Source organism: Trachinotus anak, unplaced genomic scaffold, assembly GCF_046630095.1.
Source record: "Trachinotus anak isolate AG129_WGS33_773 ecotype Australia unplaced genomic scaffold, CSIRO_AGI_Tana_v1 ptg000032l, whole genome shotgun sequence".
Taxonomy (NCBI): Eukaryota; Metazoa; Chordata; class Actinopteri; order Carangiformes; family Carangidae; genus Trachinotus; species Trachinotus anak.
In genome coordinates this window covers 21,333,591-21,360,753 of record NW_027273883.1, presented here as the reverse complement: position 1 = coordinate 21,360,753, position 27,163 = coordinate 21,333,591, and the positions used below count along the sequence as shown (strand labels likewise).

At 41.6% G+C, this 27,163-nt stretch overlaps 1 protein-coding gene across 1 annotated transcript in view; it reads right to left on the bottom strand.

Annotated features, from left to right (window-relative positions):
- Positions 1 to 22,883: 22,883 nt before the first annotated feature.
- Positions 22,884 to 27,163, bottom strand: part of znf407 (zinc finger protein 407) — a 146,980-nt gene continuing 142,700 nt past the window's right edge. Inside the window, exon 10 of the mRNA XM_071470007.1 lies at positions 22,884 to 24,492. Within this exon, the coding sequence (XP_071326108.1) occupies positions 23,612 to 24,492 (881 nt within the window). The 3' untranslated portion in view covers positions 22,884 to 23,611. The remainder of the gene's footprint in view (positions 24,493 to 27,163) is intronic.

The following is a 27,163-nucleotide window of genomic DNA, read 5'->3' as shown; positions in this document are numbered from 1 at the left end:
CAGTTTTATTCTTCTCACCTAGGGGATGCCAGAGATCCTGCATAGTCCTAGTAGTAAAATTTGAACTCAGTCCAAATCCACATCATGAACACACAGGTCACAAAAGAAAGAAGTCTCCTTAAAGGAACAAATCTACCCGAAAACATCTGAAAATAATTGGCAGTGCACCTTGCACTTGTGGGTGCTTTGTATTGTTTAGTGGTCTGTTATCCTCTGGATTTACAATGTGACATTGAAACTATGCTGCGGACAGTGGTGAATTCGGTTTACACATACAGCTATTGTCAGGAATCTTCTTTATGTCAGGGTCAGAGGGGGTCAAGGGTCAGTATTCTGGACAAGTTTTACCAGAAAAATTGATCCAATCATATGTAATATTCCTTTGTGTGAGGAGTGCCTGTTGAACAGCCATTCATGTGAAACCTGACCAATTGAAATGAGAATTGATCTGTTAAGAATGGCTACATGATCAAGTTTGATCAGATGACAAAGCTCTAGTCAAAAAACTTCAGGGTGATGAGCAAGAACATGGTTCAGTTTTATGAGGATTTATTGCATGTCAAAAACTCCACTGTCCATTGATGCATTAGTTAACAACCATTAAAGACCAACCAATCAGGTACAGACTGTAAATACTGTAGCTGGGTGTGTTTTCTGGATCAGAGCATCAAATAAAACCACTGTGCTGAACACAGCATTGTGTTTATTTCATGGAATAGGAGACACAAATTTCTGCTGACATTTTGAGGTTTAGACTTCAAGATTTTCTCCCATTTCCCTGCTTGGTTTAATATGTCTTTAATCAGCTGAGTGCAACAAGCCTTTCATACCATCTGGGCCCTTAAGGGAAAGTAGAAACAAGGTTGAAATTAAAAAGGATAAAGGTCCCAGAAGAATAGACAATCCTACTGTACATGAATCCTGTATCCTTTCCTTAAATGTTCGTATTTCAACACCTCTTAATCACAGGATTGGGGTGGGATTGCTACTAGATGGATAAGTCAACGCTGAACAACCACACCAGACTTCTGTGTGCAAAATAAAAGACTGTCATTAATTCAAAAGCAGTTAATAATGGATGAGGGAAGACATCACTGAAAGCTATTTACGGTTTGAGGAGGCAGACATATGAATAGATGACCCTTCCCTCTCTCGCAGTGACAGTCGAGGGTTACTTTACAAAACTGTTGGCAGCAGAAGATCTTCCTGTAACAGACAGACAGAGCTGCTGTCACTCAACACTGAGCTGTCACCCTCTGCTGAGATACCAGACTCTTGTGTGTGTGTGTGTGTGTGTGTGTGTCAGTGTGACAGGTCTGAATTAATGAGAGGTATGTGTCAAGGGGAGAGAGAGAGAGACGTTGAGGAGTAAGGAGGGCAAAGATGGCGGCTGAGTGGTGGCGACTACAGGATGTGTGCGTGTGTAGGAATGGCACTTAAAAGGATAATTTCATTGTTTCCTGCCTGGATATTTCAGGTGAAGTCAGAATCAGATGAATCTTAAAGTCACAATCCTTGACAGTTTCTTATTAAAACGTCTCCTGTTACTGGTATATAAAAGTTTTTATATTTGCTCTCATAAAAAGTTAGTGTCCTGCAGAGTTTCTGTGGGACAAAGCCTGTGGTGTACAGGAAGTCATGTCATTCATGTTTCTGTTTAGCGTGGAATAAAAAGAAGAACACCAGCCATAACACACTGAACGCGAAGAAAGAGACAAGAATCTACAGCATGCTACTTTGAGACAGTACAGATGCTGCAGTGGTGCTTTAAGCTAAATGCTAACATCAGCATGCTAATATGCTCAGAATAGGTGCGTTTCCATTAACCTGCTTAATGCGCAATTTGAAACTGGAAACCTAGAAATGAATAATAGAAATGTGAATTTTGGAAAAAAAACTCTTAAATGCTGCAAAGAAAATTTATACGCTCGCATGAGGTGGTTTTTCAGACTACTCAACAAAGCAGTATTTCAAAAATTGAAATGGGAAAACTTAATCGCATTCAAGTCATGACGCCTACCACGCCCCAGGGAGTCAGTTCCAACCGAAAGGCAGACTGCTGGAAGTTCATCCTCACATGAAATTCAAATGATGTCACGAGAGGAGAAAACCCAGCTTTATTCACATATCACAACTCATTGCAAACATAGAACATTTCCAATTGGGTTGGGAATGGTCAACATGGTTGTCTATTTCATGCAAAACTGCAATGGAAACCCAGTTAATGACAATGTGTACTAAGCTAATGATTAGGTATAAGGTTTACCATGTTCACCATCTTAGTTTGAAGTGTTAGCATGCCAACAACTGAAGTACAGTTTTGGTCCAAACTTGACCAAAACCTGCTACATTTACATGCTACACTGTTCCATCTATGGGTGTATCATCTCATCAATGTGATGCACCCATGAGATGTTGACAGCAACTACACCTTCCTAGTACTTTCACAGTTCTCCTCGTGCTGGGTGTACTCTCGCTACTCTGGTTTCCTCCCACAGTTCAAATATATGTCAGGAAGGTTTAATTGAGTATTAGAAATAAATGTTTAAAATAAACTCATTTGGATTGTTGACTCATTATCTTTGCTTTCAGGAACCAGAGTACGACAACATGTTGCTAAAAGCTCTCAAATATCTGCACTTTGTTGTGATTTGTCAGTGTGATATTTCTTAGTGGTACCATTCCTGATAATGTATGATCATATGTAGGCTTGATATGTACAAATTCAAAGACAATGGGCTCCTGCAAAGACCCACAGACTGACAGAAAGACACAAAAAACTATTAAAACTGATGCATCTGCACCAGTTGTAGTCATTTTGTATCTCTTAGTTGCCATTTTTTTTCTCTTTGTGCTCTCTGAGTAATTTGGATATGTACGGGTAACACATTGTCTAAGCCTACAAATCACTGACCAAATATATTTTCTGTCTCCTCAATTTTTAAAAATAGCTGAGTATTTACTTAATTAAACTACAGTTGAAAATGAGACCACAGCTCATCTCATTTGCAAGGTCTGCTGCTAAATAAGATGTGATGCTGGAGTGTTAAAGGCCTGTTTTGCACGTATGTGGAAAGCAATGCAGCACAAAAGGAAGTGGTCTCTGTTGCTGAATCTGAAATATTGTTTGGAGAGAAGATACTTTGGTGTGAGGGGTGGTGAGATGATTAATGGGCTTGGAAAGAAGAAAAAACTGATTTGTATTCATTTTAAAGGTCTTTATCTAATCTTTGCTTTGTTGTGAAATATTGGACAAGTTCACCTCTTTGGGCCTCACACAGTTATTTGAATAAAATTATGTGAGCGCTTTAGAGGGAAGTCACTCTTTCGTCAAACTGCTTACAATTCACATACATCTGAAATGTGACTGGGGGCCAACTAGACACCGCTTCATTGTAAAGAGTCACAAGCCAAAAAGTTTGTTAACAACTTGTTTCATCTGTAGCAGTACACTGTATTTTATAAGCTTATCCTCTTATAGTCTTTGGCTGGACTGCAACAGCTGGGCCAGCCCTATAATCCCGAATCCCTGTGACTGACTGACTGACTGACTGAGTGAGTGATCATAGTTCCGCCACTTGTCAGCCAAATGCCGTGTGACTGAGCTGGCATTGCTATTAGGGGGATGTTGACAGTCTGCAGTGTTGCCAGTGTGGTGCATTTATTGCTGGATTTGGACACTAGCAACAATTCTTTTAGGACAAACTTAGGCTACTTAGAGGAGAGTTGCCTTTAATGCCCTGCCCCAGATGGAGGGACAAAATAAGAATATTCCTATGCTTCTTTCTTTCAGAGTGATCATTTTACAGGTAAATATCGCTGAAATCACAGCACAGTCATTGTCTTTAACTTGTGTGTTTAGTGATTTTTGTCAGATGACGTTGTGGTCATAAAATCAGGATTTTAGCAGCAGCAGAGCAGTAGCTTGGAAATGGTTTGAAAGTTAACGTAGTTTTAATGGATCGTCTTTCAGTCACTATTTCATACTTGTTCCGTTGTCTGACAACAGAAACAAAAAAACATGTAAATGAGAACAGCTTTATTGGGAATTCAGCTGTATTAAAATACTGTATATGTGAGCACAGAGAGTGGGACAAAAGCTAATTAATAAAGGCTTGAAACCAACTGAGACTTGGCAGAATGAAAATAGGACATGATGATGTCAGTTTTCCACAACACATTTCAATTACATTCTCAATTTCGTATATTGATATGCGGTCCAGCCATATACTAGGTTTTGACCTTGCTAATTAAAAGTAAAATTTTATTTTGTAAAACGTAGCTCCTAACTTTTAAGTGTACTGGAGTAAGAAGTAGTTAATGGAGTGGATATATAAACTAACTTAATGTAAATACATAAGTAAAGTGCAAATACCTTAAAACTGAACAGAACTTAAGTAAATATACTTAGATATCTCACTAATTGTGAATTTAAAAGGGATGTGGGAAAAGGTGCACGGCATATTTCAAAAAGCATACACACACACACAACTGTCATAAGATAGTGTAGAAATAATGACATTGCATATTTGAATATTATTATTTGTCATATACATTTTGCCTTCTCATAAACATAGAAATACATGCCATTATATAAGTTAAAGAGTAAAAGAAAAAACAACACTTCAGGGTTTGTTGACAGTTGATATGAAATTTGTTGCCAAATTACAGCTATTTATACAGAATTAGCTGCTTATACATGATGTTGTCTGTTATTATTCCTTCTTCATTTCCTTCAATAAAAACTTTGGCTGTCTTTCGCCCTGGAGGAAACTGTGTAAAGCTGGCCGTGAACAAACACTGGTTGCAGGGGGTAGCCAACTAACTCATTTTCTTATACTTCAGTGGAGATTCAGTACTGACTTCAAATCTCTTGTGCTTGGCGTCGTCACATCTTGCTGACTGTGGCGTTCCTGTTCGCTTCTTTTTAGGCATGTTTATTCCAATAAAAACCAGTAGCAAAGTAGACCTACACTAAAGCACCTTGGATTCAGTGGAGCTGTAGTGAACCTGAAGCCTCATCACAGTATTACTGGATGTCACACAGTGTATGTTCAAGAGAGTAAAGAACGGACTGAAATTATGCCTCAACAGGTTCCTTCAAAATTTTGTGTGCCTAGCTGCATACATGCAAAGCTAACACAGTAAGACACACACACACAATACAATGGAGTTGAAAGGAAATGTTTTAGCATTAAAGGGACACTCCAGCAATTTAGAATTGTACTTCCCCAACTCACAAGAGACAGGCAAGAGACTTTTAGCGAACAAAAAATGCCGCATCCTACAATTCCCATAATGTAACTGGGGAACATCTTAATTTTATTTTAATTCTTAAATTTTTTTAAAAGTTTTTTCTTTCTTTCTTTTTTCCATTCAGAAAGATAAACCAAAAACAAAGTAATAAAACTTTGAATAATAAAATACTAAAATGCATGTTCTCCATAAGTTATATTATACATGAATTCTTACCTTTAGGTAGAGCATTTTACCATTTACACTAAAAGAAAATTCAAAGCAAAACTCTGCTTTGATAAGTGACTGACAGTATTTCTTTAGTGTCACTGTACTCTTTCCTAAATGGCATCAAATAGAGTGTCTTTCATTTAAAAGGATGTGTCGCTCCACATAAAGAAAAAGATGCATGTGGGTGACTCAGATGGGTAAACCTTAGTTTGTGTGTATGTGTGTGTGTGTGTGTATCACTCTTTGTGTGTGTGTGTGTGTGTGTGTGTGTGTGTGTGCCAGTTTCCCCTCCTGACTGAAGGAGAAAAACAGCCAGGGAGAGTCTATCAGCGTGGCACCCTGCTCCAGAACATTCTTGATGAAGCAAAGGTTGTCTTCATTAGGTGCATTAATATTCATGACGAATGGTAATTTTGACACAGAAAAGGTCTCAGTAACCTTTTCTCGTGCATTTTTTCACTTCTCAAGGAAATTACAGTCCGGCAATGACTTAATTAATGCTTGGTTTCCTCGCCCAGTCGTTTGAGAGCCTGTCACTTTGAGGTTGGGGTATCTGTCTCACACCGACAGCGATTGAGAGAGAGAGATAGAAATAGAGAGAGAGAGAGGAAAGTAGGATTTCAGAGAGATAGGGAGGGACAGGATCAGCTGCTTCTACACAGGCTTATTTACCATAAAATCCTCCACTCTGTTTTCTTCTATATGCTCCACCCCTCTCCTCTCTCTCCTTTTCTTTCTTTCTATCTCTCTCTGTCTCTCCTCTATACCATCCACCCCCTCCGTTTCTCCACCTCCCTCATTCACTGTGTTGTGGTGTGTTGGTATATGGAGGATGTCACCCTCAAGGCCCTGCAGGCCTCACATTTCAGGAGGGAGATCATGAGATGTGACAGGATGTGACTTTTCACTTTCCTCTCTTTATCATCTCAGGGATCGTTCTGCCGCTGAATGCCGCTGAACACCGAGACACTGCAGTCCTCCATGCATTTGCAGTCCGGGGGCTATATCAGAAAAAAAAAAACAATCACTGTCACATAGTAATGTCCATGAAGAGTGCATCTGTTTTATGTGTCTCCTTTCAGAATAACACAGCTTTTCAGCTACCACCGTATATATATATTGACGTCGTGGAATTAAGTGTCTTTCAGATAAAGAAGAAAAAAATCTGATTCATAAAAGAATCTGAAGATTTCTTAATGTTTTCATCTTTTTTCATAGTCCTAGAATTTGGGCTTGGTCTTACTTTTCCAATTGTGAGTTATAACATTATTTGGCAGTCTCGTATATATAAAAACTTTATTGCATTTTAACCCTTTAGAAGCACATTTTTATGAGATTGTAATCAATCACTGAATTATCCATCGTGGTAACAGGACTGGCCGCCACCAACTAGATCAAAACACACACCCAGCAATCTCAAACTCTCAATCCTCCCCATTTCCTCCAAGACAGTAAAATATTTGAACATAAGGCAGCATTTCCTTTATCATGTCCCATAAAAATAGTAATTTGCTGGAGCCCCTTGTAGCACAATATGGTAGGCAGTGTGTTTTCCTGATAATGTAGAGATGACAGATAGGTCCATACTGGGAGGTTTCACTTCACTCTGGATACCAGTGTAATAAATTGCAGAAGGAAAGAAGGAGGAGAGGGAAAGACTGAGCGGGAGGAGAGAGAGATAGGGCAACAGATAGAGACTCGGCCGACATCTCTCTTCTCTGACCAGTAGAAGGCTGCACTGTGGGCAGTGATTATACGCTATGAAAATGTGGGATTAATTAGGCCGGTAAGGGAAGGCAACCCTGTCTCATTACTGGCACACTATCCCCCCTCAAAGATATCACCGCTAACACGGCCATCGCACTAATGCCAGCAGACAAAGTCCTCTCTTTTCTGCCCATCGCCCTTATTATCTTATTTAAGGCCACTTAAGGAGGGCCCCAAAGGTGGGCGACACCGTAGATTCTCTTCACTATACGCTGCCTTAATCAGAGCCTCTCTTTTCCTCTCACCTAGAGTTATATAGAAAAAAAAACGCATGTGTTTCAGAGAAGAGAGAGTTTCTTTTTCAGTTTAGCTCTACATGTGTGATTGGGTGGAGCGGGGACTATGGTGGCACAGTTTCCACTTTGTCACAGGAATAATTAGTCTATGGAGACTTTGCCCTCACTGTGTTGATCCTCTGTTCTTCTCGCTTTATCCATTTTCATAGATAACGTGTCACACGGCCGGAACCTTCCCCTCCCCATAACATCTGTGATTCTCCATCACACGCTGTTCATCTTCCAGGTCTTTATCTCTCTTATTTGTCAAATATATCACATCACTGAAGGGCAATTTTCAACACAGTCATGCAGACAATGTGAACTTTACTGGGATCATTTCATTTTTTTTTTCCTTTTTTTTTTTTTTTTTTTTTACTGCAATTTCAAATGATCATTAAGGTGATAATCTGTAAAACCTTTTTTTTTCTTCCTCTTCTTCTCCTTTGGTGGCAAGCAGTCACAGCTGTGGGGTTTTTTAGTTTGCTTTTGTACTACACCTCCCAGGGATCATTTGTCAGTCAGTGTGGTTAGTACAACAGAAAATTAAATGGCAGCTATTTGGGTACAATTTCACTATTTTTTCAAGCAAAAATGCCAAAAATTTGTTGGTTTCAGCCTTGAAATGTGAGAATTTCTTCATTATCATTATCATTATTATTTTCTTTTTTTTTCTTAGTAAGAACCATGGTGTTATATTTGCTGTAAAACAGAAATGTATGAGATAGTTCTTGAAAAACAAACGTTCCTTTGTTATGCTGTAAAGAAACGAAAGCAATTCACTGTAATAGTGATGTATAAGTATCAATAACCGAATGTGAGTAATACAATGTGCCTTTTTGTTTCATAAAGACTGGAAGGTTCAAGGTCAGAGAACAAGAGGACATGATGATTTGGAGGTTCGCCACTTGTGTGTGATGCTTTCATAATATGACCCCATTGCCCCGTGTACCACACAGGCCTCGCTGCCTATTGCAGCACGTTGTGGAGCCTACATAACGAAACCTAATTAGATTGTTGAGTCAATCAGCATCCCACAGGTACATAACATGGCTGTAGAGAACAACAAACCTGTCTAATTGCCCTGAACATGATTACACCTCTCACCAGGACTGAGTGCTTCAAACACGCTTGTTTTAGTTTTTGATTGCAAAGTCGTTACATGCGCTAATTGTGGCATGCAAACCTGTTGGAGCGAGCATCAGCCTTGAGATGGAAGTCTAAGTCCATAAGCACTCGGTGCAATAAAATGACATTCCTCCCATTCCACACGTACTGAGCTCTTTGCCTTGGAAATAAAACAGCTTCAGTGCATGCCTGTTCTGCTGTTTATATCCACTGTGAGAGTCTCACCTCCTCCGAGCCAGACTTAGCCGAACATAATTACCCAGGGCGCTCTGCGATAACGCCTACTGTCACTCCTCATTTACAAGGCCTGCTGGAACTCCACTCAATTAAGTAATAAAACATGTTCTCTACTATTACCCTCTATCACATGAACATTTCAATAGTGCACATCCATAATTGACGCGAGCTGCTCTCCCTTTAAATTGGCAAGAGAGTTGTGTGAGGAGGAGAGGAACATCATTTAGTCAAAGTGTTGATGTGTTGGTTCAGGACTGTTCAGCTGCATTTCTGAACTTAGAGGCCTCAGCCACACAACTGCAGGTTCATCTTCAGTTTCATTTTTATGTTAATTGATATTTATTTTTCTGCTGATTAGACAGTGAACGAGATCATGTGTTATTCTAAACAACTGGTATCAGGTCTCTCCCAGGAATAATCCTCTGATGAATAAAGAAGAGAGCATCACACAGAGAATCAAGCTTAATCAAAATTAAAGGGATGATGACTGGAGATTGACTGACTCATTAAAATATCTCTAAAAATGTTTCAAAATCTGACTTTTGATTACAATTTTTAGACACATATACAGCGCATACATCATATGATGAGATATGTTTCATGAACTTTAAAAGTCCATCTTTTGATTTTCTGAGCTACACAGTGCAATGAAAAACAAAAGCATGAAAAAACTGAGCAACATGGGACCTTACAGGCAGTAATGAAAATGTCCTCTCAGTATTTATTTTCTCACCATGTTGTTGTGGTAATGTGCCTCCTCTGGAGTGTCAGCAAACTGTGATGTCTGTTTCTGCTGTACCAAGAAAGACGAAGAGAAAAAAGTATGTTGGAGACAGGGATTTGTGGTCTGATGCAAATGTTGCTGGGTCCCCAAATGCCACCCAGGACTCGCGGCTTGTTGTGACCTGACTATAAGAGAAGAAATGTAGTCTGATGCAAACGTTGAGCCGCCCTGCAGTCAGAGCCCTGAAGTCGACCCTGAGGCAGTTAGCTAACTCCCAAACTGCCCCACGTACAGGACTGTAGATGTATTGTAGTTGCACTATAGCTTTACTGTAGCTGCTGTGCTCACTGTTTTTCCACTAGATGCTCTCAAGGGCCCCCCCCCCATACACATACATATACACACACTCGCCTGCAGTGATGTCTGAGGCCACCTCTACAGGCAGCTGCCACACCTCTGCTGAGGCAAGAGGCTCCTCAATGAACTGGGGTAACATTTCACTTTTGTTGCCATTAAACACCCATGGGACCCTGTGTATGTACAGTTTGGAGGAAGGAAGTCGGCACAGGGCTTGTAAAGAAATGCATATCACTTTTTCACTGCTAATCATGTGGGGGAAATATGTTTGGCTGTTCACTATTACTGTATGTTAAATTTTATCAGGCTCATCCGATATACATAATGTCATCAATCCACTTTCATGGATTCAAAGTCACATGGCTGCAACATGGAATCCAGTACAGTAAGTTATATGTCATATAGTTGCTGTTTTGTCCACTTGCTTTTAGAGGACAAACTCCTGTGATCATTCCACACAGAGTGATATTAAATGTCAGAGATGAGCCACAGCCTTTTGTTTTCTAGTCCAACTTGGGACTGAATCCTCCAAATATTGCGTTTGCTCATGCTTCCAGGATAAGCAAAATACAGTTTAGGTGAGGGTACACTGATATCAGTTGTTTATCAGCTCCAGACATGTCTGCATATAAATGTTGACTGGAAAAGGTCTAATAAAGGAGATGGGAGATGTTGATTTTAATGAAGACCCCAAAAGGCCATTGAAGGTCCAGCCCCTCAGACTCATCGGGATCACAGCAGCAGCTTCAGCTCAACACACAGAATCATATATAGTCCTCACTTGACCTTTAAGCCTGTTATATAGGGTGCATGTAGGTGGTGAGTTACAGGATGAAAATCATTGCCCCCATCTGTATCTGTGTAATTGTATTTTATGTGCCTCCACAGGCTCTAAAACCTTGACTTTTCACTTTTGTGAATATGTGGCACAGCAAATGTGTGGCACAGCAAAATACATCTGCACATCCTTTCAAATAAGAAAAAAAAAGATGAGGATTGTTGAGTTTTTATTGTCAACACGGTGAATTTGAATGTCAAAGTTCACCAAAGTTCTTCACCTCTGTGAGCAAATCCCCTGATTGCAGCAATTCCATTAAAATTCTATTAATTTATTTCAGCCTGAAGCTTGGCTCTCATAAACAGTGCTTTGACTGAGTCTTAGTGTCTTGCATGTGTCATACACAAATCCATGTCTGCTGTCACGGAGTGTCTGTGTTGTCTTGTGTCCAAACCAAATGAATGAGTGCCAGTTCTTTTTTTTTGTGTGTGTATGTGTGTGTGTGTGTGTGTGTTACGGGATCTACCCACTGATTACTGAGGGCGAGCCTCAGCCTTTGGGAGCATGCTAAAGGACTGGATAAGCTCTCAGTGATGTCAGTGGCGTTTAACATGGAGGGAAAAGCCTCTGCAGCGTCACTCACTGAGCCGGACTCTGACTGCTGCATGTTTGTGTTGGACATCAGAGCGTGACACTTGATGCTGAACAGATCCTAGACCTAGGCCAACACAGTGCAACGGGAACTGGCGGAAGAACCTGGGGCACGGTAGGTAACGAGATCCAGTGAGAGGGGCTGGATCATGGCAACCTGCCATGCTACATGCATGTGAAGTCAGAGTTCAAGGTCATTATTCCACTTTCTCTACCCCACATTATTTACTTTTTAACATCACTTTGATGTCGGTTTTGTCTTGTCCAGTGTTAGCAAGTCTCATGAGAGACAAGAGAGTGGGGGGCGTGGGTTGAATCTCAGTCTAGGTTTTTGTAACCAAAGATAAAAGCAACAGAATATATTTACTGTAATTGAGTAGCTTGTAGTTTTAAATAATTATTGTAATTATCGATTGTTTTCCTCTTTACCATAAATTTTCAAACACTGGCTGGAGCTTTCATTTTCCTAAATGACAGAGAGAACAAGGCCCTCATTTGATATAGACTTTTAAGCAGCCCTTGACACACACTCAGCTTCCTCTGTTGTCTTAATAAATTAATGATAATGTCCATCTCCACAGTGTTAATTCCATCAAAGTGATGATGGAATTAACACTGTGGAAATGGACATTACCAATTATCAACTCCAGTTTCTGTTTTTAACACTAATCGTTTTCTCATTATCAAGTCACTGCACTCAGTTTTACTTTTGGGTTTTGTTTTGGGGTTTTTTCAGTGTAAAGTTATTGTCAATGCAGCCAATCACTTACTCCAAAAATATTTCACATTCAAAGCTTCCTAGTAGCTTCCCAACAGCATGGTCCTCCCCTTTCCTGCTGGTCTCTTAATGGTAAACTTGTGCAGGAGGTGTTGAGCTACATGGAGAGTAGCAAAGCAGCACTGGACTTAATCAGAGTAGTTACTATCTCTGTTAAAAATAAAAGCCTTTAGAGACCGCCCTTTATTTGTTAATGTTATTATTTAATGTTCACATACATGAGAATTGAAGCTAAATCAAATCAAAGGATGGTTTGGAAATCAAATACTCGTATGGCTAAAATCATACTTGAGCAAGAATGAAATTTACACAAACTGGAAATAACTACAACATTTTTATTTATAGCCGCAAAAGGATATAAAGACAATGAAATTGCTTGTGGCTCCCATGATGACAAGCCACTAATGACAGTTAGTATTAACAAAACCCCACAGGTTCTTGACATGTTAAAGCTGGGTTACAGAACACACACACACACACACACACACACACACACACACACACACACACACACTCATCATCTCAGGGGAGGCGAGTGGAGCTGCTAAGGTGGTGGCCCAGGGAACAAGGCGGGAGAGAAAGTGAAGATCTGGGGCCTTGGCAGGAATCAGCATGGCATGACAAGGCTCCCATTAAATCTCATGTCAGCTCATAAACTAATGGAGGCATTAGCATAGCTTATAGTATGAATATGAGTCATTGGAGATGATATATAATTTAGAGAATCTGCGACTCAGCCCTAAAAACGGTGATTCCAGTTTACACAGCCCCTGTTGATGAGAGCCCTCAGCAGATGTAGGAATATACTGACATTCATTTGTGTGCTATGCATTAGCACAGCATCTCCCTCACACACACACACGCAAACTCATACACATGCTTGCATCAGGAGGCTAATTACTGTAGCTCATGCGTTACTGATACCATCTCTTATTTTTCTCCACTTCCATGTCTAATGGTTGTGACAGTAAATGAAGAATGCCTGGGGGGGCATTTTCATTGTGACACATTTAAGAACGCCAGCGAAACACGTGACTTGAATGTGTGCATGTGTGTGTGTGTGTGTGTAGCTTTGCATGCCTCTTAACAATTCTTCAAAGTGCTGTCACTAAACACAAACACTCTCACACACACACACACACGCACTAGCTTGATAAGATCTGTTCAAAATCTCCATCAAAGAATCACCATTAATTGTCATCTGTCACAGCTGAAGCTGCGCGAGGGCAGCGCGGTTGCATTTCGATCAAGACGAGTATAGAAAAGCGGCTGATAGGCTGTGACGGCTCCAGGGTGCGCCTGGCGTCTCGGGGGCATCTCTCTGCCCAGAATCAAGCCTTCATTGTGGGGGAAGGAGCTCTCAGGGCCCCCATCTAATCTGACGCCCATTCTCCTTCCCTGTCTCACCTGCAGGTGGGAGCTCACACAGCTAAAGGCCTCCTCACAATCAACGTCCTCTCTCTCTCTCTCTCTCTCTCTCCCTTCTCTTCTGTTCCTTCTCCCCCCTGCCTCTTCATTTTAATCCCCCATCCATCCATCTATCGCTCGCTCCTCGCAGGTGCTTTCTTCCATTTCCTCCAGACTTGTTCACAATTAGCAGCTTTCATTTTTGTAGTAAACTTTGTTCCTTCGTTCTTTAAGCGAATTCCATTTCACGCCTTTGTTTATTTTGTCCTCTTTGGATTTGTCTCACCCTCCTTCTCTCTACTTTGTCTTTTTTCTATCCTTTCTTTTTTCCTCGCCTTCCTTCCATTCCCTCTCCTCCCTCCCTTTCTGCTATACCTATCTATCTATAGTCCGGCAGATGCTGTCCCATTTGTACTCTCCCCCATGACATTCCTACGGGGGATTGCTTAAGGATTCAGGAGCCTCAGTGCTCATGGATCACACTGACACTTGGTCAGCATCAGCAGATTATGAACTATAGGCGCCTGACACCCCACCATTGTTCCTCCATCTAAATATGAACAATAAGGCTCATCCGACGCCCACGCTGACAGCTTATTCGCTCTTATCACTCCTGTGGAGTCGCCCGGCATGATCTGGGCGCCTCCCCCTTCCTCCTCCCCAATTGTACACGCCCCCCCCCGCCTACCTCCTCGACACTCCACCTCTCCAGCCCCCCACGCTTCAGCCCCTTCTTAGCGCAGCAATAGGGACAAGGGTGGGAGGACTGGAGGGAGATAGGGAGGGGAAGGAAGGAAGGGGCAGAGGGCAGATAGGAAAGCTTGCAGAAAGACACAAATGATGGTTAAAAGATCATGGGAGCCTTTTGGTGCCTCATTTGGTGGATGCCCTTATCTGCAGTGTTTTGCTCAGGAACACTTTGGCACAGGGTCAAGAATGCAAGTCCAGTCAAACCTAACAGCCCCAAAGTTTTACACTGTGCTGTTACAGAACAGTCATATTAAAGCAGCTTCCCCAAGCTGTTGAAGCATCCTGATGGTTCAGTCCAGTAATGTAGTTATAATTGCGATGCCCTTGGTTATGTCGCCGTCAGCTGTCAGACAGTCAAACCCTGGTTGAACTGATAGAGAAAGGTATTTTTGTAGAGATTTCAGAAAATGATGCTTCTCTGGACAGCTACGAACGATGGCTCAACTTTCATTCGGAGCCACATGACATACAACAATGTATCACTGACATCAAAATCAATGATGGGAGACAAAAACCCAGAAAATGTTCAAATGCAACATTTTATTTTTCTTTCTTTCTTTTTTTTTTTTTTACATTCATTGCCAATGTTTTATAAGTCCTCACTTTCTACAACCTCTGCTGGCAGCTGCAGTACGGTTAAGGTCCGGAAGAGATTGCGGGTGCTGGTTCTGACTTAAGTATGATTAGGGTTAGGCAGCTAAAACACTAGGTTAGGAGATGGTCGTGGTTACAGGTAATAAAAACACGAACTCCAGTCTCTTGTATGAAAGTGGATCGCAGTACTTGCCCATCCACCACCCTGCTGTGCACACGTTTACCTTTTCCACTTTGTTATGGGACACACTACTTGACATGAATAGAAAGGTGCAGAATCAGACAGAATTTATACAGATACTTGTAAAGTTTAGTGACATTTAACAGTGAATATCCCAACTGAATATCCCTCCCCTCAACACTCCCTTTCAAATCATGTAAGAGTACCTACAGTGGTCTTCAGGAAATGTAAAATGTGAAAGGCCCTCTCTAGAGCCAGTGTTAAGTTTGTCCTGTCTGGGCTACGGTAGAAACAATTATGAATATTACTTTCCAGTAGATCCCTCTTGAATCCCACACTCTGGTCCTTTAAATGAACATCAGCAGGATTTGGTTAATGGACTGTTTCTCTGACCATGACACTACCCTGCCACTGATCTGCACATCTCTGTCACCGTCACAACTTCACAACCTCGACCAGCTTTTTAATGAGACTGGCTGAGTTTCCTGTTGACAGCCCACCTTCTACATAAAGAACAGAAAAAGAGAGAGAGAGAGTGAGAGAGAGAGAGAGAGAGAAAGAGCGATGGGTGGATGAAGAAGAGGAAAAGAGTAGTACCAAGAGAAGGAGGAGGAGAGCAGTGGAGAGTGGCGAGGCTTTCTGAGCAGAGCAGGAATTAACAGGGCCCCAGGGATGGCCAGATCAGAGCCAGGGTCCCCAGAGAGCACTTACCACAGGGGCCCCTCACGCTTGTTACAGCAAGGCAGGGGCCACCGGGGGACTCCCAGGGCTACACTTCACAAATGCGAAGCTCAATTCACCATGCAAGATGGTTAAAAGGCAGACGGTCAGGGTGGCTGGGAAGGAAGCACACTGCAATTATGTCCTGCTTTGAAATACCCCACTATGAGAAAACCAGAGAAATTATAACAAGCTCAGATATGTTTAAGATCAATTTGGGAATAAATCCTTGTAAATGACGTATTCCTCCTCTCTGAGAACATTACACTCAAAGGCTAACTCCCATGTAGGGTTTTTTTTTTTTTTTTTTTTTTTTGAAGGCTGAAATGCCAACCAGATCACTGGGGATGAGGGAATTAGCCAATAATATGAGTCCTGTTGAATGACACAGACACCACCCATTGGCAGCACCATAAATTTGTGACTGCACTTCTCCAGTGGCACAGTCAGGAGTAGTATCACATCTAATCCAATATCAGTGACACTAAAACTCAGTCCAGCAAATGAGCTCACCCCGAGAGTTGAGGCCTCACTTCCTCGTTGTATATTACAGAAGTAGGAGACAGAAAAAAGAAAAGTAATGTACGTGACAGGGGATGACTAAGACGAAAGCCTGCTGCAAAATAACACTTTGCTCCTACTCAGAGATATTTGACAATCTCATTTTAGTCACGTCACTTTAATAGTTGAGACGCAAACACACATGGGTCCATTTATAAACATTTCATACAGTGACAATAGTCCAACTGGAATGGAATGTAAGTGATAAATGAAAACAGAGTTGTGTTGCAAGAGGAGAGTGTGGGATGTGTCCTCATCAAAATATCTGACACATCGGCCCTAAGAATGTTCATAAGTCTTTTCCCCGTTTCTCTCAGTGAAATGATGCCGGACAGTTAGTAAAACTAAGAAAATCTGCAGCTCAAAGTTTCCAGCGGTGTCAATATGTAGTTAGCTGAAGCAACAGGAAGGGGCCTTATTGTGTTAAATTAGTAAAGGATAGCAACAGATTTGTTTCCATCCAACTGACAAACACATTTTCAACAATGTTTTTGAAATGAGTTTCCACCGGCCACGATGTGGTCATTTAATCAGCTTTGTGCCTGTCGAAAAAGGCACATTCACAAGAAACAAGTCTTTCAGGATTGGATTAATACTCCTCAGTCTGCTGTTGCTCTTTTCTGCCAGCGAATGTTAGCCATGTTTTTTTGGTATCAAAATACAAATGGTCAGAATGTACTTGGCAATGACCAGTATGCTAACAGTTTGAACAAGATATGGGAGAGGTAGTAAATACAAAACATTATCTTTTTTTTCTATCTATCTGTTCTATCTGTTGTTGCTAGCCATGCTAGCAGCATGGCTCTAGGGGTATCAGTAATGTCAGTCAATCAATCCACCACATTGGTTCAGACTGAAATGTTTCTATTAACTATTGAACTATTGACTGGATTACTAGAAAAGGTTGTTAAGGCACATGTGGGACCTGGAGGATGAATCCTACTGACTTTGGTGATCGGATCAATTTCCCTGTAACACACTGACATTGGTGGTTTTGAGTGACATTCTTGTCCCACTCTGGATGATCTGTAATACCACTGGTGATCCCTAAACTTTGACCTAATGTCATCATTTAGTCAAAAAATTGATTTGTCAAAAACCTTGATTATAGCCGAATACCTGCTAAACTTTTTTCCCCATCTGCATCAGCTATACCTCTGCTGATTAACACATAGGATGCAAACATGCTAAGATGGTTAAGCTGGTTGACATTATACCTGCTAAACATCACATTACTGGTTTATTTAACTACTAACTCATCTTTGCTTCATTTTGGTGCAGTATTTCCAGATATTTTCCATCTTGGCGTTGGTTGTTATTGGCTTTGTTTCTCTTTGCTGTATCCTGTAAGTGTTTACTGCTGGGGTGACCCAATTTTTGTCAAGTGGAACATTAAAGTTTCACCTTATCATGAAATATTTTCAAAATCAAGAAAACCTATCATACCTTTTTTTTTTCCCTCCATTCATCTGTCATGCTGTTTGTTTTGCTAAAATGAATATACCAACAGAATTAACCCCTATATGGCAGTGCTGACATGAAGCAGATGGCTGCAGCAGCTATGTAGAAAGGTGTTATCGCAGGCTGACAGTGAAGATCTGCTATTTAAACAGAGTGGCGTGTTGGCGCAGGGTAGCGTGCCGACTTCTCCGAGTCTATACACGTGAATCAGACTGTGCGAAGGCCACTGATACAAAATTAAGGATGTCAAATTGTTTAATTCAAAAGGGTAGATTTAAGGCTTAACATTTTCTTACCCTCAAGAGGTGTATATAATTTTAAATATTGTAAATCTAAATGGAGGAGAAGCCAAACTGGAACTGTTCTGAGAGCATTTCAGCTCAATCCTACATCAAATTCCTCTTCCATGATGCGCATGGTGTTGAAAAAGTGATGCTCTTGTAAGGGCAGAGGGAATAGGCCTCCCACTGATCCACTCTTTGCTTCATCATTTACTTTTCCTTTCTGCAGGAGATACTTGTCTCTCATTCCCACTTTTCTATGTTTTGAAGTGCTATTCCTCAGTGTTGTGTGCCTAGCTAAAAAGCACTTACAGTTTTTTCTGGTACAAGGTTGTAGCTATCTCATGAAAGTGAGCTAATCAGATCCCTTTCCAATCACTGTTTCTCCTTAATGAAGTGCTGCACACTGTCATTGGGTCTGCCTGCCTCCTGTTTTTATTTTATTATATTTTATTTTTTGGGATGGGGGTAAGCTGCTCTATGGAGGAATGGAGAATGCTTGCCATTTTGGAGGGGGGTGTGTATATGTGGGATAGAGTGGGCTGTCAATTTCTGTCAGGCGCTGAGGTGTGTGGCAGTGAGTCTATGGCAGGGAGACTTGGGGGGGTGGGTGCTAGGCAGGGATTAACATGATCAAAGACACAAATGCAGAGCTACATAGGAAAACTAAGAGAAAGGGAGAGGAGCCACGCAGGGCACCCAACATACCCCCTTTCCCTCCCCCTTTTTTCCCATAATAATTCCCATGGAAGAGATGAACCGTAACTGAACTGTGGCTTCCCCTGCACTCCACCTCTGCCTCAAACAACTATCGATTTACCGCAACAAAAATGACAAAAACAAACATTGCATTCTGACAGTACATGCAACTGTACGTGGCCACTCGATGTAAGCATGGATGTATGTACACACTGAGATTCGTGGTTCCAGCGAGCAGGGCGCATGCAGAGGGAGACAGACAGGAAATAAACAAACAAGTCGGGTTTAATAGAATTGTACCTGGAGCCCCGAGGACACGCACACACACACAAGCAGAGCGTATCAGGCAGCATGCTAATACTGCCAAAGGGAAGCCAAAACTAATAGCAGGGACATTAAGAAAATGATCCCCAGGCTGATATGTTTTCTATAGATGGCGACTAAACAGAATTGCCATATTTATCATACTCAGGGAAACAGAGAGAGAGAGAGAAAGAGACCCCCATCTGCACTCCTGTCCCTCTCTGTTGTCCCCGGGAGAGTGATGAGAGTTGCCCCCGGGGGAGAGTGCAAGTTAGTGTTTCCCTGTATGAGAGTGTGCATGTGAGTGTGCATTTATTTGTGTTTCACCAAACACGGCGAGCCCCCACGCTTCTCTCCTATCCAGCAAAATATTCAGATCCGTATAGTAGCATTTCCATAAAGCCACAAAGGTACAAAGGCATTAACCTTTTACCTCCAACTGTTCACCTGCAGGATGCTAACAGGCCTAGTATGTAGAACTTCCACAGAAGTGTTAGAGTTTTGTCTTAAAAATAAACCAGGTACAAGTCATGGCAGATCTTGAAAATATAGCTTCTCCGTTGGCTGGGTGTTCGCAAAACGTAGTTAAACCTGAAATCACTACCAACTGGGAGCCAGCAGAAACAAGCTAACACAACACTGACATTTTATCACATTTTAAGTTGATATTGTGAACAATACTGCAGGTGCAAAGCAACAGTAGCAACATTTGTCAGTCTGCTGTTTGGTGCTGGGCAAGTAGTGTAGCCTACAGTGGAAATAAAACAGAATAAAAGTGTGGTCAGACTGAACCAGAACAACAAAGCTGTGTGCCAGAAAAACCAAAACAATGTGCTAAAAGACACTAAAAGCCTCCACAAAGCTGAGGGAAACTGCAGTGCTGGGCAATTGTTCTGTTTAACCCAAAGAGCAAACTCTTTCACATATATGTCAGCTGTTATAAAATATTGATTATAGCTGCTACAAATCACAGAATAACACCTTCGCAAATGTTATATGTTTGGATTATACATTAAAGTGTAAGCAGTTTGTTAGTATCAAGGTGGAGCTCATTTTACTTATTTTAAATAGTTCTGGGTATTTTACTGACTTCTATAGCAATGAATTTTATGAGACAATAGTTTGTATGCAAAATCTTTATCTACATGATAAGTAACGACAATAGCAGTACATTAAAGTACCTCAAAACTGTACTTATGCACTATTACCTGAGTAGTAGTTGTCTTCTTCCGCTGCACCCAGCTGTACAGGAAAGAGCACGATAATACCAACAAAATGTCAAACTACTGCTTGAAGTAACATATTTCTTTCAGTACTTATATTTTAAAGAGTTGTTAGTGCTTTTATGCATTACTTTCACCCTTGCTCCCACTTCTTTACCCTCATCTCTCCATTCATGTCTTCCCCTCCCTCCCCCCCTGCCCTTTTCTGGCTCTCCAATTAAGCTTCAGCGGCAGGTTTCCATCAGCCGTCTGGTCGTTTGCAGCAGGACTCCTCGGAGCAGAGGCCTGTCAGGAAATGAACTCATCACTGGGTGACAGCTGCTAATTTCTCCCTCTTCCATGTCACACGAGTGGCCTGCTGCAGTTAATAATGAGCCATCCAACCCTGATTAGGGAGATACACAAGGAGGGTGGGGATGCACACAGTACAGTACACAATCACTCAGCCAGACATGTAGAATAATGTACGAGCAGGGCCGCAGACAGACATTCCCATTCAGAACAAAAAACACTGACACACACAGTGAACTGAAACCATGCCAGTTAATGTTCACATAAAGAATTAGACAGGGGAAAAATGTGACCTCAGTGACTTTGAATGTGGCGTGATTTTGGTGTCTGATGTATTTCTGAAACTTTTGATCTGCTGGGATTTTCACATACAACAGTCTTTTTACTGGGGATGATGCAAAAACCAAAAAACATCTAGTGAGCAGCACTTCTGTGGACGGAAACACTTTGTTGATGAGAAAGGTCAGAGGAGAATGGCCAGACTGAGCTGACAGAAAAAATAATCTATGATCTGAATCCAGCTGAAAACCTTTGGGATGTGATAAAACAGGAGATTGGCAGCATGAATGTGCAGCTGACAATTCTGCAGAAATGATGTGATGTAATTATATGAACATGATGCAAAATCTCAAATGAACGTTTCCAACATTTTGTAGAATCCACGCTACGAAGAACTGAGGCCCCTTTGAGAGCGAAAGGAGGCCCTACCCAGTATTCGTCTGGTGTTCCTAATAAAGTGCTTGACGAGCATAGATTAACCTACCAAGTAGAGGTCACTGGGAGGTCATGCAGTTTCTGCTGCCAATATCATAAAACTGTCCATGCTCATATGTTAGTTAAATGAACAGAACTCCGTTCATTTATACATTTAAAATAATGTTATATTTAATTTTTTTTTTCACTTTTTTTTGTAGTTTTTTTTTCTGCTGAGAGTGCACAGTTACCTAAAGTAATGGTTCCCAACTTGGGAACTTGGAACCCCAACAGGGCCACAAAATAATCTGATGGGTCGCACAACTATTACAAGCAGAAAATTTATGCTACAGAAAAATAATACAGTATCACATTTTTCATATGTTCCTAAAATCTTCCCTCTTCATTTTTCAGGCCTCTAAAAGTTTCTCAAATAAGTCACTCTCTGGTTGATATACAGTAGTTAGAACTACAAAAAAAACTATTGATCACAAGTAGACTGTCAGCTTTAAAGAGGGTCTCAAGCCAATAAAGCGCTGGAAACCACTAACATAAAGGATACATTCTTTTGTTGTTCATCATAAAATGCAAATAAATTCAGATTACATGGGGTGCTTTAAAAATTTAACCCATCCCACCACCACACACAAGACTGTATGTATTTTGATATGGATCTTGCATTTATTTGCATTTTTCTTGCACTCTGGGTTTGGTTTGGTTCTTGCTCAAAGGCACATATAGATGCTCACACAGAGAACGTGATCTCTGTTAAATGTGCCTATCTTTTGCCGAATGGGAAAAAACTAAACAGTATGAAAAGATTGTGTGAGTTTATAAATGCAACATGAGGCTGGGAGCAGGAGACAAAGACAGGCTGAAAGGCAGACAGGTGTTATGTGAAATTACAGGCTCACTTCTCTCTGTGTGGTTGTGGATTTCACTGCTCTTTCACTTCTCTCTGGCCTCACCTCTCTCAACATCCATCTGTAATCCTCTCATTTTTCCTGCCCACTCCTCCACTACTTTCTCTCTCAGCCCACCTTCTCGCTCTGCGTGCGCTGCGCTGTGTGTGTGTGTGTGTTAAAGGGATGATCTTTTGATGCCCTCGGTGTGTACGAGTGCTTTCTCTCTCTACTTTCAGCGGTTGGCCATTGTGTTTGCAGCCGTCATACTGCTCTCCCACTCACTCCATCAGAAACCAGGCCTGTGTAGGGGCCTAAATGAATATTGATTCTCCCTCCAGTGCTGAATACTGCTGGGGAAAAAAGGATGAGTGTGTTGTACACAATGAACAGAATGGGACTGATGGAGGGAGAGAAGAGAGGATGACGATTAGGATGATGGTGATCATGATGACGATAATGATAATGGTGATGATAATGACTGTGTTAGTGATCAGAAAGCATGATGGGAGCCAACAGCTGATGCATGTATGTGCATGTGCATGTATGATGGTGCTGTTCTGTACATGTAATTGCAGTATTGATGCTGAAATCTGTGCTTGACATGGCAATTCAAAGCAAATACCCATATGAAAAAAAATATCTGTTGTTAAAAATTAGGCTCAATCTTTATTGACACATGAAAAAGAATTAGAGGTTTTTCAAAAGATAAGGGTTTGACATAAGCACATAAAACATCTCTAACATCTGTTTTGGAATTTTTCAAAACCCATCAAACTATTGGTTTGTAACTGATGATATACTAATCATTACAAAGAATGGATGGAAAACACTTAAGAACAGACAGAAATTAATAAACCAAACTGTCATAGGACGAATGAGCAAAATTCTACAAAACAAGATAAAACTCGTGATACACAAAGAAAACAGTTGTTATCTCTACAGAGCAAAATAAACATTTTCCTTTATAATGAGCCATTTCATTCTCAGAATATTAGATGCATTTTTAAAAAATATTTAAGGAAGAAATATATTCACTTCCTTGCATGGCCTTAATCAAGTTGTTAATATAGTCTTGGTGGTTGTGAAGATTGCAAGTTAACTCACTTAGCACCAAAACTTCTTTCCTTCACTGTCTAAATAAATGATGTTTAACCTGAGTTTGGCATAGCCCAAGAGAAGACAGCATAAAACAGAAAACAGAAGTGATGCAAAAAAAGAATCACACAGGGCGAAATTAACAGGGAACAAGGGGAGAGGAAGACACTAAGAGACTGATTTCCTGGCAAACATTTGGCCTAATGCAGCTTTAACTGAATTAAAGAGGGAAAATTGAAACTGAAAAAGACAAATCTCTACCTCTATTACTTCCTTTCTGCCTCTTCTACCCTTCCAGGACTATATTATGAGGAGCTCCATCCAAATACACCACCATTTCTTCTCCAGCCTGCTGCTCTGCCTGCTGCACCTCTCCGTCACCTGCCCCGGCCTCTCCATACACGCCTTCCTCCACCTGTAAGGTGCAGTTGTCCAGCTCCGTCACAATGTAGTGAGTGCCTTCATCATTGACGATGACCTGGGTCAGACCTTCCTTCATCATCTGCGACGCTGCGAGCTGCAGCACCTCCTGCATCTCCTCCTGGCCGGTCTCCTGGATGACCTGCACCTCCTCCTGCTCCTGTTTCACCTCCGACTGCACTTCACTCTGCACAGCCTCGGCTATCTCGGGGGTCAACACCTCGTGAATGACGGCTGCCTCTCCTTGCATTTCCTCCTGATGGCCCATTTCGCTGACGGCGCTGAGCAGAGCGTCCAGAGCCGTGGACGACTCGGAAACAACGCGACTTTTTCCTGCAGCTGCGACTGTCACCCCTCCTCTGGCCACAGCCTGCAGATCTTCCCTGGCCTCTCCTGACTCCAGCACCACGAACTGGGTGCTGCCTCCGGCTAGGTGGGCCCCCGCAGACGCCACCTCCCTGCCTGAGGCTATAACTTGTCCGTCCTCGGTGATGTGCAACACCTCAGCCACCTGGCCAGCCATGGCCAGTGTCTGCAGGGTGGCAGCAGCCGACTCCTCCAGGGCCTGGTCGATGGCTACCTCCCCACCGCCGTAGCCTTGGATGATGATGACCTGCTGGACTTGCTCATCGTGCCCGGATGCCTCTGACGAGCCCTTCCTGTGCACAGGGGAGTCCATGGCCTCTGCCTCCACAAATGTAGCCCCCTGGCCCTTCAGACGACACTCGAAAGACTTGGACACAATACCTGAGGAACAGAGGGACACATTTCACATTACATGTCACATTTTTGATATCTTGCAGGTACTGTTATTCAGTCCTTAGACTGCTAAAACATCAAATTAAAATGAAAATAATTTAGCGAGAAGATGACCAGGACCTGGGGCTGTAAGGGACCGTAGTTGATCCGTGATCTGTATGGACCCCCCTGCAAAGTTTAACCATAGTAGTGTGAAGTGCAGTTTAATTACTACTGTTACTTTTTAAAGTAAGAATTCCCTAAATCTCGATTCAGAGTTTCAGTAAAGAGGTACACAGACAGCAGTTGTGTGGTCACATGAATGGGTGTGCTAGGAACTTGACAAGCCTCGCACATTATTTAAGTCATGTGTAAAACATAGTGTTGATGGACGAAGGGTGGTTGACAGAACTGTTATAGTATGTGGGCGTTGTGCCACGAGAAAGCCATATGACAATGACAATACACCGAGCACGGCCACGCATTTCAAGCAACATCCCCAAGGTGTGTCAGTGACAGGACCAGGAGCAAATACACAATTAACAACTTCTCACCGCGACATTTCAGCAGCCCTTTGCTGCAGGATCAGACCAGGCTGAAGCTATCACCAAATACACTGGGATGTTCAACGCTGCAGACATGAGGCTGTACTATGTTGTGGAAAACAAAGGGTTAAAAATACGGTGAAAGTGAATCCCCTCATGCAACAACTTACCCAGAGAAAAGTGAAACTGAAAATGTATCTTCTGTTGGCCTCACCACAGGGCAACTGACTGACACAGACACTCCCCCTTTATTAAAATCTCACAGGCACGAACATTTTTATTTAAATACTGGACATATGGAATGTTGTCTCCATGTAAGACCATGGGCAAAAGTTTTGTGAGCCGTTGTACACACACCCCTTACCACGATCACATTCAAAGTACTAAAATAGGCACGGCAATTACTACACATACAATAGCACCGCGTGGCTGTCCGTCTCTCTTAATGTTCTCAGTAACCACAACTGTTGCACTTGCTTTGTTTATCCATCAATCACTGCGAGAGAAAAAGCTATATGGAGAGCCAGGTTGATACAAAAGGTGAAGCAATGCTGCACATATTTGTGTCACTTAATGCATGAAAGGAGACAGAATATGGAGATATTAGGCTGGCGGAAGAGCGTGGTGAGATACGGCTGGTGCTAATTGAGCCACACTGTGCCCTCTCAGATCACAGGTTGCCATGGCGTTTCCAAGGTGATAGGAACAGTGTTAGAAATGCCATTGTTTAAACAGCGCCTGGCTCAGACACTCGTAGGTTAATCTATGCAGAAAAATGAGAATTTGAGACAGGGAAGAGGGGACTCTGTTTCACGCCTGGGCTGCTAGGCACGGATGAACTTATTGTACAAAAAACTGAAAGCACACATGTATTATTATCACTGAAGAGAATATTGATATTAATTTGCAGTGTTTTAGTTTCACCTGAAGGTTTGCAGACTATAAAAAACCCTTTTGGCTCATTAAACCCTTCAAAAAAACTCCAACAACTCTCCCCGAAACTGCAACTTTGAAGGAAAAAAAAACAAAACAAAACAACATCTTTTTTTTTTTGTTCTGTTTTTTTTTTTTTTTTTTTTTTTTGCTCGGTTCCTGATAAGTTGACATTTTGGAAGTACAAGGTTTACCCCCAAGGGTAGAGACAAGATCACACAGATCTCACAGTACATACAGGAACAAACTCATCAATCATTGATATTTCTATCTCCCTCTGACATTTAATGTCCTGCATTCACTAAGTTGACAATGTGATCAGAAAGTCAGAGTTGTGCTGCAAACAGCCTCTGACCCAGCTGTCCCCCGTCCTCAAACCAACACAGAGATGTGTTAGCTTTAATTCTCACTCTCTCTGGACAGGTAGGCAGTGACCATTAGTCCTCTGCTGACAGCAAACCTCTTAATCCTGCACAGATACTATCTCAAAATGGACTATTGGTACATTTTACAAGTCTGTACATGAAGCGCTGGAGGAAGCAGTCAACACTTTATGTGTTCACAAACAGTCCAACAACAGAGAGAACTGTTAAGACCTGGGCTGATGCTGGTGTCACAGAACAAACATAGTTTCAGCTCAGTTTTAAAGATTTCATAAAGTTAATTAATTGCATCCATTTACACTTCTTGTTTGTTCAGAGATTTAAAGAAATACTTGATTGTTTCATTGGTCGACTGATGAGAAGACTGGCAGAAAGTTAGTTCTCTGTCTCCAGTACAATCTGTCCTTGTGTTCTCACTTTAGCATACAGCATGATACATCACATAAAGCTGGCAGTATCCTAAAAGTGAAAATATGAGAACTTTCTGCAGCTCTAAGTTGGTTATTTTAATGACACCTACACACACATACACCCACACCTGTCCACACCTGCCAGGTTTATTTTTTACAGAAACACAGAGAATGTAAGAAAAGTTAGCCAGTGCTTTCTGCTGCTCAGTCCAAATGGACTTAACTAATGATAAAGAATTTACAAACCTACATGTCACAGAACAAAAACTGATACTGGGAGGGTCGAGACAGAGAGACTGAGGATAAAGCCGCTGTCGCTCTTTCACTCAGAGGAGTTTTCTCTTCGAACCTGGTTAGAGCAGTTCCTACAAACTCCTGAATCCTTTTCCTTTTGGTGTAAAGGAAAACA